The 17,382-nt window shown below is 34.4% G+C and overlaps 2 protein-coding genes across 2 annotated transcripts; both read left to right on the top strand.

Annotated features, from left to right (window-relative positions):
- Positions 1-13,707: 13,707 nt before the first annotated feature.
- LOC126783965 (uncharacterized) lies at positions 13,708-14,583 on the top strand. Its single transcript, XM_050509486.1, has one exon. The coding sequence runs from the start codon at positions 13,708-13,710 to the stop codon at positions 14,581-14,583; it is 876 nt and encodes a 291-aa protein (XP_050365443.1).
- A 254-nt stretch (positions 14,584-14,837) lies between these two features.
- LOC126783964 (uncharacterized) lies at positions 14,838-16,086 on the top strand. The gene is made up of 3 exons (XM_050509485.1): positions 14,838-15,363; positions 15,445-15,563; positions 15,658-16,086. The coding sequence occupies exons 1-3, from the start codon at positions 14,838-14,840 to the stop codon at positions 16,084-16,086; spliced, it is 1,074 nt and encodes a 357-aa protein (XP_050365442.1).
- The last annotated feature ends 1,296 nt before the right edge of the window (positions 16,087-17,382 follow it).

Genomic DNA, 17,382 nt, shown 5'->3' with positions numbered 1-17,382 from the left:
TGATCTCGAATTGTCATCAGCAAGATCCTCTCATGACTTACTTGTCAAGTCTTAATTTGCTTTGTTTCTAATGTATGTGCCCGGAGTGACGGTCATTGATGTCCGAGTCTTATTTCATTAACAAACACATTACGCACACCATAATCAGCCCAACTTCATCCTACCGTGAGAGATAAATTTCTGCACTATAAAGTACCAAGCATCACTTAAGTACTTAAATCATGATAACCTTGTTCCGAGAAGAGAGCTTGATTTTCGGTAATTGATATATCACTTATTGTAGATTTCCAAATAGTAATTAGTGATACCTACGATGGCTTGATTTGTGTATTATATGATCATTGTGAAAATCCAACTATAATACTATGGAATCCATGTACTAGAGACGTACTCCTTTATATTACCTCTACGGTGCTACCTTTTATTACTCCTGATCATGTCCGTTTTTGTTTTTTTTATTTGGTTACTATTCCATTACTAATGATTACAAGGCTATACTAGATAGTCAGATTTGAATTTGTAATTTGGTGTTTGGCCTAAAAATAGGTTTATGGAAGAAACATGAAACTCCGAACAAGTATTATTATGTGTATGGTACGGTGATGAATATTTAGTTAAAAGCTCTATATTGGGTATTGAATGAAACGAAAGAGGATACAATAAATACTTCAAGAATTGTGTCATTTGATTTGACATGCAGAGGAGAAATTCCATGAGATTCCATACTTCTATCCTCCAAACTTTATACATTACAACACAAAACATGATTTCCGACTCTGAAAATGGTCGAAAAAAACCCTCATTTGGTCGTTAGTACTCTTTCCGATAAATCTGGTCGGGCTCGGTCGGTACTACCCCGGTCATAAATACTATTTTTCGACCATTTTGGTCGGAAATGATAGCCATTTACGACCAAATGAAGGTTGGAAGCTCCGTCATAAATGTCAATCTTTCCGACTAAAAAACCCTCATCAGAAAATGGTCGGGAATAATATCATTTCCGACGAGGTATTTCCGACCACACCATGGTCAAAATATTTATTTCTGACCATTTAGTTTCGACCCCGTGTTCCGTCGGATGTTATTTTTTCCTTTGATTATTTCCGACCACAGTTTTATCGACCGGCGTTGTCGGAACTCTATTGATCGTATGGATTTCTTATTTTCAATTACAATTAATTTTAATTATGATATTGAAATAAATATATTTCAAACAAAGTAAAGAAGAAAATAAATGCATAATGAACATTTAGACAAACGAAATTTCATTCATAACAAATTATCCATAATATCCTTACTAGTACAAATAATGCAAGACATCATCTTTAACATCCATAACAGTAGAAATAGTGGAGAGATATGAGAAAACAAGAGCAAATAGTTTAGTCACTTAGAGGTTACATTGCCTCATATAAATATTTTTAGATAACTATAAATGAGATAAGTAGATAGTTAAGTTGTCCGACAGCTACCGACTCCTAATCAAGGTGCACGTTCCTCTTCAAAATCTCCATGAGTAGGTGAAATGATTCTGTCATTTGGAGGTGAACTTAAAGAAGCACCCTGCAACACAAATTCATGATAATAAGTACAAAATTCATAGCCACAGTTATTTAAGCTTTAACCCATGATAATAGAAGACGTACGAAAGGGAATTAAATAGGATTCTAGTTCAATAACATTGTAATCTGCATAATTGAAAGCTTGAGAGTAAAGAACAGAAGTAGTAAATGCTGGAATTGTAAATATAATTGACAAAAAGGCTGTTGTGATATTCATTCATGACCTCAAAAGAGTTACAGAGGACTTCTTATATTGCAAAGCAACCATAAAAAAACAAAGAACAACTAAGTAGAAGTTTGTGCATGTTAATGGTTATGCTTCTAAACAACAACACGCACCTCAAGTCTTGTCGATATGTTCTTCATCTTCTTCTTCTCAATTTTGTTTATTACAATTACCTCCCAATTGTATGTGTATATATGTGTTTTATCCTAGTATCATTCTTATCAGATTATATATATATATATATATATATATATATTCTGTAATAGGATAGCATAGTAGATCTAAACTAATTTCAATGAACAAGGACCGACATAGATAGCCACATATAAATAAATAAAATCAGCGAATGAGTAATCAAATCAGTCTCCTATTTCTATCATTTTCAAACACCAAGGCTACTTATCAATGGAGAAAGATAAAAACAATTAGTCGTACAACACTAATACAGTAGGAACTTAAACTCATAAACCAACATTTTCATATTATGCAGATATATCCGCATATTATACTTATCAACTCTAAGTGAAGTTATGTAGATATAGCATACTTTTATTATGTTTCAGTACATGGAGAATTTCAGTTCACGTACCTCCTCATATACGTACTTGGCCATCGGAACTGAACTCGTTATATGCACTAACTTTAGCTTGTCACGATTGAACTTGTTCTTGTCACTTGTCTCCTATACATATAATAACATTAGAATGAATTTCCATCAGACATTGTAAGCATATAATATGATTGAAGAACAATGTTACGAATTTTGAAATTACTGCAACAAAAAATCATATTTCAAGAAAGACTTAATATAACCTGTCAGGTTGGCTTAAGCCAGTCATCAACCATCAATGTCCAGATATGAGGCGGCATGTACGCGGGGTTGTTGGTATATCTAGCTGCAGCACTCTTATGTATGTCAAACACGCTATTCTGAATTGCACTCATCCAGTTTTTGTAGTTATTTTTGATATAAGCTTCAAACACACGTTTTACTTCTTCTTCTGTGCAATCGAATTTGAAATTCTTATTCTTGAACAGCTTAAACAACTTATCCAAATAATGCTGGGGACATTTTTTTGAAAGTTATATAAGGCCCTGTCAGCTCTGAGCTGAATAGGGGGCCAAATACTGCTTGCAACATCAGTAGATATGATCCTTAGCAATAACAAACATAAATCAATTACATATGAGAGTAAAGACTGAATCATGACTGTAATATCATAACAACAAACCTTAGCACTGTTTGAGTGTATTCAGTCTCGTAGTTATGCAACATTAAAAATGTAACATGCACAATTGAATTAGTTATACCTCTTTCGAAAAGTCACCCCTTTCGTTATGTAGCCTTTGGAACCTTTGACAAGGTCTCTTCCTGTTTGTTTGGTTCGTTGAGTGTCCGACCCTTCTTCCTCTTCTTCTTCCTCTTCCTCTTCCTCTTCCACACCATCTGTTGCTTTATTACGGGGAAAGTCTCCAGGCTGAGCGCTTGTAGAAGACTCGGGAGCTGAAGTGGTCGCCGCCATTTGTTTTCCCCTGGCTTTCCTTGTCATGACTACAAAATCATAGAATTATTTTAAGTATATGGTGAAAGAGGTTTTATTATCTCCGTCTGATTCTACCGTATTATATAAAGCATTAAACTAAAATCGTAACGGCAAGGAAAGAGAGGGATGGGGTTTCTCTCACAAAACATAAAAAACACCTTCCAGTAACCTGAACCAGTCACTTTCACATTTATTCATGAACAAATCAGTTTGGATTGAGACTTTGAGGAAGAATTATAGAACACATAGTAAATTAATTCTCAAACTTGGAATCACCTTAAAACGATTTTTCTCTAAATACTAGTAAATTTTCAAAGTTCTGGTTCAGTTTCTAGATATTTCTGTCAAAATTCTGATGTATGTGCCTATACTTTGTATTTAAAAGCAAAAGAGAAACTCTAAGTGGTACATAACTATCGATTACTGAATAAAAGCACTCTGGTGATTCATAATAAGAAAACAAAACAACGAAACAAATGGAATGATTTTTGGATAGAAGGCATCATTCCATATCAGAGTTGAGGAGTACATTCGGACATCAGTTGGCTACTAAAAGCCGCAGTCTCAACTAAAGGTATGTGGCTATATTCTTATAGACTTGATATAAGTATAATTCTCAAACAATGGTGCATGGTGGAAACTATCAACCACAAAGTGACTAAAGACAACTAGCCAAGTATATCTCATATAGCCATACATCATGAAGTGGTTTTCAAATTAGGTAAATCATCCAATAACATTGTTCATGCATACTTTTGACATAACCAATTACTTTCTCAATGCATGTTCAATGCACCTAATATGCTTCAATGAAGAGATAATTCATAATATTGATACTAACTACTTTTTGACATAGTGATGCACACTGTATCGCTACAATATCTGATCTCTAACAACTTTGTGGTTTGAACGTAGTAGGTTATTATTCATTGACAATTTGTTAAAACAATTTCTCCAATGATATATCTTTGTTTTTATCTTCAGAAGAAAATTTATCTTTGTTTAAGGCTATATAGCATGTGTATAACAAGAATATAATTCATACACAAGTTTCAAAAGTGATCACAGAGTGCGAAACCTTACATCTTTAAAAGGGTAGCTAGATATACAAAGAGAGGTATATAGGTATCTTGTAATTTGATATTGAAAGCAAAAGAAAACAATTCACAATGATTACAATAGAACAATGAATTAAAGTCGGCAATCATAAAAAACAATTCACAGGTCAAACCAATATGATGTTATTCAAATAACCGAAACAAAATCCCAAATCCTAAATTCAAACATGTGGTGTCTTGATTAGCTTTGACCATACATGGAATTGAAGAACCCCTGCAAAAAAATTATACATGAATCAAGAAGGATTGATGAACAACTGTAAAGAACATTAAATTGGAAACATCATTTAACCGTGGGCGTATGGATGGGGCAGTGGGTTGGGGACCGATGGGTGGGATGTGCAGAGAAGCCAACAACTCGTTATTACGGCGAACACTCTCATTCCTTCGCTGCTTGTAGTCTGAGATTTTCTTGGTAGCCATGACAGAAGGAAGTTTCTTCTGATTTGCTCCATGATAGTGCAACCAACACAATTAAGCCATGATTTAGGAAAGGACGCGGGAAGATGTTTTGCAGGGATTTGAATTTTCAGGAATTCATTGCGAGATGAATTGGGAGGAAGTTTTTTTTTTCGTTAGCTTAATTGGTGTCATGACCGAATAGGAATTTTGTTTGATTGGAATTTAGAAGAGGAGGCATCAACTGAGCGAGAGATCTGGAAGCCATATGCCAATAGTTTTACTATTTTGTCCTTTATGGTATTTAATTATGTTTGGTGTCTAATATTTATCAGGATGGGCATTACACTCTTAGAGCTGGGGGCAGTTCCATAAGGTCGCTTGCTTAATTATTATCAATGCGGCATTTTTTCATTTTTATTACTTGTAAAATTATGAATAAGTATCATATAAGATAGTATTGACTGTCAAAATGTTATTTTGAACATATAAAACTAAGTGCGATATTTGAATTCAATTTGTTTCAATTGAATCTTATTAACACAAATAAATAGGAAAACTAAACAATTGATATGCAAAACGAATGAGTATCAAACATAATAACATCTTCTACAACTACTCATCGTCAGAGGAGACGTCGCTTTCAGTTTTGGTCATTTCCATGATGTGTGCAACAAGATCAAACTTCTCTCGAGTTAGATCAATATGATACTCTGGGGTTTTGCCTGGGTAAAACCAATCCGGCATTTTGCGAACTCCCAATTTTACCTTCTCATCTGACAACTTAAGGGCATTTGATTTAACAATATTAGTACATGTTGATCCAACCAGTGAGGTACTAGATGACACTATTTTTTTGTCACAATTGCTAGATTTTTTTTTCTGTCTTCAACTGGCGGCGGAGATGTTGTGTGAATACGAGTAGGTCCATGCTTGCGCACTCGATGATCACGTCTAAAACTCTTATACATAATTGATATGAGTGGATATGAAAATGTAGAAAAACACAAAGAACTATAAAAATTAAAAAAGGACAAAACGATTATGATGTATGAAGAAAAAGTATATCGATTATATATACGAACACCTAACTGTAGGGGTTGCAACTTTCCGCTATTTTCCGCTCATTTTACTATAACCTTCCCCCTTATAATTATTTTAATAATATAATGGCGTGGGGATGAGCCTCCCAGTGAGACTGGGTTCCAAACCCCTTTTAAAAAACTATCAAATATGTCTAATAGGATTGTCACAATAATTTGTTCTTTATTTGTTTATTGAAATAAAACCTTTTTAATTGATTAAATTATGTCATGTGACCATCTTTTGTTAAATTAAAAAAATTATTCACATAATAAATAACTATGGAGTTCTGTGACAACTACTCGACCAAATAAAGGCTAATCAGAGATGTTTTTTTTTTTCTGACGACTTTCCGACCAAACAAAATATCATTGAAAATGACTACATTTTTTCTGACAACTTTCCGACCAAACAGAAACTGGTTGTATTTATTTATTCTGACCAAATTTCCGACGGATCGGCTACTGGTCGGAAATAAAATCCGACCAAAAATTGTATTTCCAACGGACAATTGTATATGGTCAGAAATACCATTATTACCGACCAAAAAAAACTTTAGTCGGAAATCCGTGGTCGGAAAAGGGTGTCATTGTTGTAGTGATATATAGGCCGAGATTGTTTGCTGAGTGGAACGCTTCAAAACTGGCTAATTCTGCATTTTTAAACCATAATTTGCTAAGCCAAGTGCATATTTAAAATGTAGGTGATGAAAGAATAAGGAGTCAAAGAAATCTTGGAGTAAAGTCACATACATTATCTATGCTATTATAACCAGAACATGGTCTAAAATAACCCTCATTTATGAAAACACTGAAGGATAGAAAATCATCAACATGGCTAATATAATAAATAACATAATAAAATAAAAATTAAAAAGTAAAAAGGTGGTTAAGGGCATGTCTTGCAATGTTTTACAAAATGGTGAGGCTATTGTCACCCCACAATCCACTTTATTTACCTCACAATCTATTTGATTTATTGAAATATTGTAATGTCTGATATAAAATTGCAGTAATAGACAATGAATTGTTTAAAATTAAAATTTAGTTTTGTTATTTTACAAAACACACATATATACATACTAATCTATATTAAATAGTTAAATTTATAAGTACTAAAAAGATTAAAACCTTAATTCTGCATTAAGGTTTCATCATCTTCATTCTTTTTGCAGTTACGCTAACACACTAATGGAGACTGAAATCACTTTGGAATCGAAAGATGAGGTAAGATTTTGTATCTCTTAATACATATTTATCCTAACTAGCTAGAACAATTTGGGTTTGGTGATTATTAAACTAGTAACTTAACTTCTCAAATCACAACTTATGAAGCCTACGTACGATTGTGTATGAGCATGCTAACTTAAAGTTGTTTTATTCAACAAATCATAAGTAAAAGTCCAATGATTTGTAGAAGTATATAAATTGCACCATCTACATAAAATTATAGTATTCACTTCGTTGCATGCATGCTATAGATTATCAAATTTGATACTTGAACACACTTTAGCTTCCTTTTGTTTGATCTTTCATAAAAAAATTATTCCATGCTCAGAGTTTTGATACTCGGTCATGTTGGCATCAATTTTGACCATTAATTTTTACTTTTAATGACAACCAACAGTCTTTATATTGCTAACATGTTAGAGTACCGTTGATACTTTGAGCATGTAAAATGTTGCCGATCTTTCGTATCTTTATATCATTATATGAAGAATGAGGTATGCTTGCCACATCAAAATTTGAGGCATTAGTTTAATCTTAAGCTAAGTTAATTGGGCAAAGTATATTATCGAAAAAGGCAATTTTGGTATCGAAATTGGGTGAACAAAGAAATTTGGAAATAGATAAATATAAGTGGGGGTGAAAAGAGTATGTGGGGTGAACAAAATAGACTGTAGAGTGAAAATAGCCGCACTATTTATAAAATTATTTTGCAAAATAATAAAACTTCATTTCAGTTTATCCCCTAAACTTTAGACTCAAAATCAACCCACCCCTTAAATTTTTATTTTAATTAGTTTCCCCTTATACTTTTAAAGGACATTAGAGAAGGACAAAGTTCAAATTTATATATAGATTACATGGATAATTATGTTACAAGACTTAATTTTACAGCTTAAGCATTGTTGTAAAATTGTCAGGAATTTTGTATTGGTCTTACACACATGATTTAAAGCCTTCTTTTGATAGTTTTTGACAGAATATTAGCCGATTATATTCACAATTAAAAAAAAAGTAGGAATTTCGTCATTCTCTGATGTTCTTTAAGAGTATAAGGGGGAAAATGATGAAAATATATCAAAAGTTAAGGGGTTGACTAGCTTTGCATATAAAGTTTAAGCGAGTAAACTGAAATTAATTCAAATGAAAATGAGAGATTGCATTTTACAATTTTAGGGTTTGAAAATGCGTTTGGTAGTGACAAGAATAAGAAACTTGAATAATGTTTTGTAGTTATCTAGAAACAATTGAAGTTATATAATGTCAACATAGAATATAGCTTCTTCTCCAACAATTATATAGACGCGTGCCAAATAAACATATGAACAGTGGTGAAATGGATACACCAATCCTCCTTTTATGCATGGACATACTCCACCATAGAAATATATAGAGTATGAATTCTTTTCACATGCCACAACAACAAAACATTCTTAAATGCATCATTTTCCTTTTATGCATGGACATACTCCACCATAGAAATATATAGAGTATGAATTCTTTTCACATGCCACAACAACAAAACATTCTTAAATGCGTCATTTGTACTGCATAATGACAAAAAATCTTGGAATCTAATGATTTGACCATTATAAACAAGTAATTTTTATAACAAACCACGTACTCCAATAAAAAAATTAAAATGGTTAATTAGTAATTCATATCTTTCTAACCTAGATGCTTGAATTTGAGATATCCGAAAACCTACCAAATGGTCAAAATTAGAGGGAAGAGGATCCTCACCTGACCTTTTATCTCCTGACGTTTGAGCCAGATAGAGATAGCGAAACATGGTTTCACATGAATTCAATGGTCTACAATTACTCATTAATTTCCTAACGCTTTCACTTTGCTTCTTTCTTTCTTCTCCTATATTATTTTTTTCTTTCCTTCCCATTGTTCTTGTCTGTAGTTCTGGAGAGCTCTCTTTTTTCATCAAATGAAATTTTTTTTGATGATAAAACCTTATATGTCTTCAATCTGAACTCTGCCACATCTCTCTCTCTCTCTTTCTCTCTCTCTCTCTCTCTCTCTCATTTAACCTTATTTTAGTAAAATCCTCCAAATCTAACTGAGTTCTGACTTCTTGTTCCCATGAATATCGTTCTTCATACAAGAGATAAAGATGAAATGAAAAGAAATCAAACCCAATCATATACAACGTCAATCTCTATTCATCATCCCTTCAATTCCTAAAAACCAAATTCGGATCTTGAACATACTACCTACTAACCCATGATATGATTCTAATCAAAGTTTTGACCTAAACAGAGAGTAATTTTATTATTTATTGAAGCAATCAAATTTATATCCTTTATTATGAAGATGAAGAAGAATAAGAGATGGAAGACATACTAGAATAAGGAGAGAAGGCACATGTCATTATATAATGAATGGATCAGACTGCTCAGGTAAAGAAAGAGCTCAAGAGAGGATTCTCTTCCAAAAGTAGACTTGAATTTGAATTTGTTCATGTATTAGCACAAATAAATTGTATTGCAAACCTGATCTCGATTAGACATTAGTAAATCACTCTATCACTCGTCCATTTTCATTTGCAACAGATCGGGGTCAAGACCTTAATCAATCACACCAATCACTCAATTTTTTGTCATCTTCAAATACTCAGACACCAAATCCATCAATTTGTTTGATGACTAAAACCCATAAATAATATCTAACTAATATAAAAAAAAGGAAGAGAGGGTTGAAGACGATGATGAATTTCGAATATGCACAAGAGAGAGTAAGAACAGAGATGAACATAGCGAACGGAAAAACAAAGACAAAAAGAGAAAAATGATGCGCTTGTAAGGGCTATGGAAGTGGGCCCAGTGACTACTCACCACAACTTCAAATAATGAGGATCTAAGCCAAACATGTGATTAATCTTATTTCCTTATACATGGCACTCCAATCCTAACTAGCTATGGCCTTACGAGTGGAGTAAACCAGCTATAGGAGGTGCACTGATCCTTTTTCCAATTGCCTCCAGTTGAACATACACATGACATAAGACTAATATAGTATTTACGTTCTACAAAGATGACAAGTCAAGAATGGAAAAACGGCCCTACGTATTTCGCTTGATTGAAGAGAAATGCCCCATACTTTTGCACACAATTCAAATCTCAAAGCAAAGAACCTAGCAAACTACATTCACTACACCATGAACCATCATCTATAGCAACTAAAAAATGTTATTGTATCGTGTAATAGGGGTAATAAAAAGACTATAACAACCCCGCTATAATAAGTATGTCGCTATAATAGCATTTGAGAAATACTATCGATTATTAGTAAGTATACTGTTTAGAAACGCTATCAATTATCTTTTCACAACTTTTAATAAACGCTATTGATTATTATTCCATAGTGTTGAACGACTGCTATAAAAATTATTTCCACAGCGTTTCTCACATGTTGCTATTTTATTATTAATAACACTTTTGTCTTATTTGTAATGGTATTTAGATTACTGTCAATGAGCACTATTATTCTTTTTCTTTTCAAAGTATCATGACTGTTCTCACTCACACTGATCATAGCATTTCAAATTGATATTGACAACCACAACACAAAATCATTGATTAAATGGTTCAAAATGATTGATAGTTGATCATTCTAGCATACATACAATAGGGTTTGAGTTCCCTTCAAAAGAAATTTAAAGACTAGTCCATTATAGAGAAGCTGTGCTTTTAAATGTTTATATTTGAACTACTTGTAGAAATTTAACAAACTAAACCAAATAAAAAGAGGGCTACTTCACTGCACTACTGTTGAATTCCTAGAGCTCATCATTTTCAACAAGATGCTGCTACAAAAGACACAAGACAAAATCATGATTAGATAAGTTGTAGAGTGCTTTAATCAATCAAAATAGTAACAAGATCAAATCAATAATGGTTAATACATAAACATACTAGATTTTTAAAACATAACTACTTTATCAGATGACCAATCTATTGTAGTACCTACAACATCTTCAATGCACTGAAAGTCGAATATTGGCCTCCATAGAGATGCAATAGGGAACAATTACAAAAAAAGTAAACAATGCACTCATATTTTAAATTAATGGCAGTAAAATTCACAAAAAGTAAACAATTACCGAAGGAGATGATAGGCTTTCAACTTCCTCAGTGTTTGGAATATTGTACTCTAGAACAACTTTTTGTGCAGGTCATGCTACTTTAGTGCCAACCGCATGCTCAATATATGTCATGTCAGGGATAGGTTCTCATAAAAATGTTGTTGTATATTTGCTACTAATGATATCTAAAAGCTCATTGAAATGAGCACTAGACATTCCACTATTGCTCTTTAATTCATATAAAGATATTATGGCTGACAACTTCGTGTAATTAGGACAACCTGGGTACAAAGGAGTTTTTGCATCTTCAAGGTTCTTCATGAATATATTCATCATATTGTCTCGGTTCAATGGCTTCTTCCACATAGCTTGTAGGTTGGATAAAACACTCATCCATAAAAGTAATCAAGACTATATAAGTTAGATGCCTCATCCTTTGTGGTTTTATTGTCAAAATTTTCACCACTTGCTTCTCTCCATGCTTATTCCAATGTGATTTTCTCTTGTACATGGAATTCATCCCCCTTATAATTAAATGTTCAAAAACAATATTGCTTTTTTGCCGGCTCGTATTAGGACAATCAAAGAAATGGTAGAACATCTTTGATGAATATCCTAAATTATTTTCAGCTGACCCGACTTAATGTAATGCTCTTTGTTGGTACTTGAGACTAGATCTATGATTGTTAGCAAAGAGAACATGAAAAACAAAAATCATTATGAGTCTAGTAATTGGTATGTTGCTTTGAAAGTTTATGTGACTCAAAAGATTAAGTTATAATTCTTACTTAGGAAGCCACACTCACTCTTTATCCATGATCTTTAGAGTAAAACAATACTTAGGGTTGGGCAAAAAGCCCGAAGAAGAAAAAAAACCCGGACCGGACCGACGGGCCCGTCCGGGCAGGCCGGGCTTTTTTCCGGGCTCGTGTGTTGTCATGTGATAAACCGGCCGGGTTTTGTTATGTCCGGTCCGGTCCCGGGTCTTCAAATCCTTAAACAAAAAAAAAACCGGAAACCCGGGACATTAAGTGTTATTATGTAATTGGCTTTCGTAAGTGATCCTAAACTTATAGAATAGATACAATGACACTGGAACATAACCAAAAACAGAGTTAGGCCCGGAAAACCGGGCGTGCTCGGCCTGGATGATACCGGTCCGGGTTTTACCCGGGCCCTGCAATTAATTGACCCGGGCCGGGTTTTACCTGGGCCTTGATTTTTTAAGAACAAAGCTCGGCCTGTCATACTACAACCGGGCCCTGAAAAAAATAGTCCGGGCTGAACCCGCGCCAAGCCCTAACAATACTTACGCAAGCAATCTCTAAAATTGAAACAAGCAAACTAATTCTAATCGATCAATAAAATACATGGATTACTTTATAGATAATGAAGAAACAAAATACACAATAAACTCATACAACATGCATCATGCATTTCAAAATTGTATGCAACAAAAAAAAAATATTACTAACAGTGACAAAAACAAATGAATTTAAAGAATCCATAATGCTCTCATACCCAGTGTTTTCAGATGCGCGCCGAGACGTCGCCGGTGCGCGCCGAGACGTCGCCGGTGCGCGCCTTCGGGCGGAGCGAAGGAGAAAAGCCCCACAACTTCAAACCCAGGCGAGGTGATAGAAAGGCGACCGCCGGAGCGACGGAGCGACGAAGCGACGCGAAGCGACTTCAATCTCCGGCCCAACAGCTACCCAGGTTGGTTTGGGTTCATTGAAAGACTCCATAGAGTGCTCCGGCCGTCGTCGGTTTAATTGGGTTCGACCGTCATTTTGATTGAAGAGACCAGTGCTCCGGGGACGTCGCAGCCTCGCAAGACTTCTTCTTGGCTCGCAGGATTTCTTCTGGCTCCAAGAGACGAAGAGTCGAAAGTGCTCCGGTCGTCGTCTTGATTGAAGAGACACTAGTGCTCCGGCTGGGGAGGTCGCAGCCTCGCAGCATCGTAGGACTTCTGGGCTCGCAGGCGGTGCGACTTCTGGCTCAAAGAGACAAGGAGGAAGACGACGCAATTTTTTTTTCTCGTGGCCAAAACGATGTCATTTTGGCACCTCATTTAAGCAAAACGGAACGTTTTGAATTGTTTCAAACGACACAAAGCCCTCTTTATCAATTATACATTCAACCTAGAGTTATATCATTTTCTCATTCTCTATGCTTTGCTCTCTGCCTCCCTCATTCTCTCTGCTCTCTACCTCCGTGACTCTCTCTCCCTCTCCATTGAAGACCAATTTTTTTGCTGCCTATAATTTGCCTATTTGAAACTTGAAGATTTACTTAGCTTTGAGGTTATTCAACTTTAATCATTTTTTATAATTGATTTGATTTTTGCATATATTCGTTTGCTTTTAGTTGAGTACATACCATAAAATTGATTAATAGTTTCTGAGCATTTGTTGTATGTGTTTGTTGGTGTTCGTGAATACTGAATATTAGTGATGAGTGAGAAAGGGGTAGATGGAAGAGATAAAGCATGGAAATTTATAAAAAAGATGGAATGGGAGAAATATTTTAGATGTGTTTTATATAATCAAGTATGCAGTGGCACTATTTCTAGACTTAAGCATCATTTAGTAGGTATTTCGGGTGGTATGAAAGCTTGTAATAAAGTCCCTTCTGATGTGAAGAATGAGTATCAATTAGCTATAAAGAACTTTAAGGATTTGAAATTTAAGAGATGTGCTATGCTCCGTGAGATTGGGGAAGGAATTGGTGGTGGAAGTGATGGTATAGATTCTCCATTAGAAGAATGTGGGAGTAGTGATGCTCAACCAAAAGTTAAAGGACCACTTGATAGTTTTGTCTCTTCTCAACCTAGGCAAACCATATTGAATGAAGCTTACAAAAAAGAGTTAAGAAAAGAAGTTTGTCGGATGGTTGGGCGTTTTATGTTTTCTAGGGTGCTTCTTTTTAATACAGTTAATGATCCATTTTGGTTAGCTGTGGTAGAGGGAATTGCCAAGTATGGTGTAGGGTTCAAGCCTCCTTCTATGCATGAATTAAGGACTTGGATTCTTAGGGAAGAAGTTGATGATATTGATAAGTATTTGTTAGAGCATAAGAAAGCTTGGGAAAAGTATGGGTGTTCTATCATGTCGGACGGTTGGACCGATGGAAATGGTAGAGTACTTCTTAATTTTCTTGTGAATAGTCCGGCGGGTACTTTCTTTTTGAAGTCCATTGATGCATCCGGTAGTGTAAAAAATGGTAGTTTAATGCTAAAGTATTTAGATGAAGTGGTTAGAGAAGTTGGGGAAGAGAATGTAGTTCAAATAACAAAAATGCGGGCCTTAGACTTATGCAAAGGAGGTTGAAGTTGTGGTGGACTCCATGTGCAGCATATTCTATTGATCTTATGCTTGAAGATATTAGCAAGCTAATCATATTTGAGAAGACCATTGCAAGTGCTAAGAAAGTGGTGAAGTTTCTCTATGGTCACACATGGGTCCTTTCTCTCATGAGAGAATTCACAAACAACAGTGAGATCATTCGTCCGGCGGTAACTCGCTTTGCAACTTCCTTTCTCACCTTTCAAAGTATATATAACCAAAAACAACCTCTTCAAATGATGTTTAACAGCAGGAAGTGGATTGATGGTCCTTTTGTAAAAAGTCATGAAGACATAGGGGCTCGTGCAATTGTTCTATTTGAAAAGAACTTTTGGAGTGATGTTGCATTTTGTGTGAAGGGTGTGATGCCATTAGTGTGTGTTTTGAGGGAGGTTGATTCGGAGGTAAGACCTGCTATGGGCTACATATATGAATTAATGGATGCCGCAAAGGAGAAGATTGTATTTGAATTGAAGAAGAACCCTAGACATTATCAACCAATTTGGAACAAAATTGATGCAAGGTGGACTCCTCAACTACATCAACCTTTGCATGCTGCCGGATATTTTCTAAACCCTCTACTACATTATGAAGACAACTTCTCAACTGTTTTAGAAGTCAATAAAGGATTGCATAAATGCATGGATATAATGATTTCATTGGAGGATCGACTAAGGGCTAATATCCAATTGGAGATGTTTGATAAATGTCTTGGAGAGTTCGGAAGTAAGATAACAATACATTCCGAGAAGCTAAGAAGTCCAGGTAATGCCTCATATATTATTCTTTATAATAAAATTGTCTATATTCTATTATTTATAGCTTAAATATAATTTATATTTTCAGCGAGTTGGTGGGAGCGTTTTGGAGAGGAAACACCTGAGTTGACAAAGTTTGATATCCTTGTACTTAGCCTAACATGTAGTGCCTCTGGATGTGAGAGGAATTGGAGTACCTTTGAGTCGGTAAGGAATTGCTTAATCATTACTAATTTATATAATCAGTAGCATATTTATGTCATCTAAATTTATTTAATGTTTGTTTTAAATTCACACTAAGAAAATGAACCGACTTGAGCACAAAAGATTAAATGCATTGGTTTATGTCAAGTACAACTCTTTACTAAGGGAAAGAAACATTAGAAGACGAGTGAAGAAGCTTGATCCCATTTTAGTGGAAGAAATTGATTCCGATGATGAATGGATACCAGAGGTGGAAGATCCTATATTGCCAGATGATCACTCTTGGCTTGAAGAAGGTGTGTTTGAGGTGGAAGCTATAAGGAATGTACCGATTGAATGTTATGAACAAAATTTGTCAATTAGAGTTCCTATATGTGTAGAGCCACTAGATGAGCCAATAATAGATGATGTTCCTTTGTTGGATGATGACATGAGATTTGATGAGCCCTCTTACGCACCTTCTTCTAAAAGGAAGAATGTTGAAAGCTCAAGTAAGTACTTTCTTATTCATCCTCAAGTTATTTAGTTTGTCTAGAATATATGTATCAATCCATATTTATACTAGTACGTTTTTGTTTTTAGGTAAAGAAAAATCCAAATCTAAGAAGAAAATGAAAACATTGGATTCTTTACTTAGGAATGAAGATGAGATTGAAGACCTTACTTTACATCCACATATTGATGCATTGAACATTGATGATTGTAATAATATTCATGTGGGTGTGAGTGGATATGACGATGAAGATTGAACAAGAAGATTAAACGCATTGAAGTGTAGCTCTTGCCTTTAATTTAGTATGACTCTATATATTAATTCTATAATTTGATTAGAATCTTATTTTGGATGAATGTTATGGTTATAATGACATATTTATATATTTTGAAGGATATTCATATTACTTAAAAATGTATTGTATTAAATTAATGTTTGTTGGAAAGGCGATCGCCTTAAATCGCTTTTGCACGCCGATACTCTCGCCTTGTGAGACTTGACCATGTTGCCTTCGCCTTCGCTTTCGCATCTAAAAACATTGCTCATACCTGATCTCTTACAACAAAAGCTCAAATACTGCTTTTCACAATGCCAAAAATCTAAAGTTCACCTACGAGCAAAAAGAACATCAGAGATTAATATCCAAATAAAAAGCCAACACCAGTTAGAAATAAATAAATCGAAACAACAATGATAAATTAAACAAATACGCAATATATATATTGATTACATGTTGTGCCTAGCCTTCTGGCCCTTCCGCTCAGTCAATCAACCTATTCTTACTTTGGAAGTATGCTCTTCAAGGCCGTGGTCGTAAACTCAAATGCATACATATTATAAATAGTTAATAATTTCATCATTTGATTAGAACAAGTCGACTTATGCAACTATACATCATAGATAAATAGAGGGAAATTGTTTTTCTTTCTAAAAACTTAAAAATAAAAACAGTTCCAGTATAGCATATAGCCCTTAGATGTCAATATATTGACCTACAAAATTGTACAAGCGGAGCTCACGATAACTCGGATTTTGACATAACATGTAAATTAGCAATACACATCTACAAAACGGGAAATTATTTTCAATTGCCAAGATTGAGATATTTTAAGCAATACCAAAAAATAACAACCATTACCTCAAACTGGAATTCAATACTTTGAAGTGCTCCCCTTAACATGAGAAATAAAATAAAAACAATGAATTATACCAATCTCATTCTAGAATTAAAAAAAAAAAAGCAATTCAGTGGCGAAAATCACCTCTAATGGGTCTGAAAGAGGTGAATCCAATTGATGGAGATGTGTCTTCAATCGAGAGTGAAGTGTT

Source organism: Argentina anserina, chromosome 2 (assembly GCF_933775445.1).
Source record: "Argentina anserina chromosome 2, drPotAnse1.1, whole genome shotgun sequence".
NCBI lineage: Eukaryota > Viridiplantae > Streptophyta > Magnoliopsida > Rosales > Rosaceae > Argentina > Argentina anserina.
This window is presented reverse-complemented; position numbering and strand designations above follow the sequence as displayed.

Coding starts and splice junctions, on each gene's coding strand:
- LOC126783965 (XM_050509486.1), top strand. CDS start 13,708: ATGAGTGAGAAAGGGGTAGATGGAAGAGATAAAGCATGGAAATTTATA.
- LOC126783964 (XM_050509485.1), top strand. CDS start 14,838: ATGTTTAACAGCAGGAAGTGGATTGATGGTCCTTTTGTAAAAAGTCAT. Junction 15,364..15,444: donor CGAGAAGCTAAGAAGTCCAG/GTAATGCCTCAT, acceptor TTATATTTTCAG/CGAGTTGGTGGGAGCGTTTT. Junction 15,564..15,657: donor ATTGGAGTACCTTTGAGTCG/GTAAGGAATTGC, acceptor ATTCACACTAAG/AAAATGAACCGACTTGAGCA.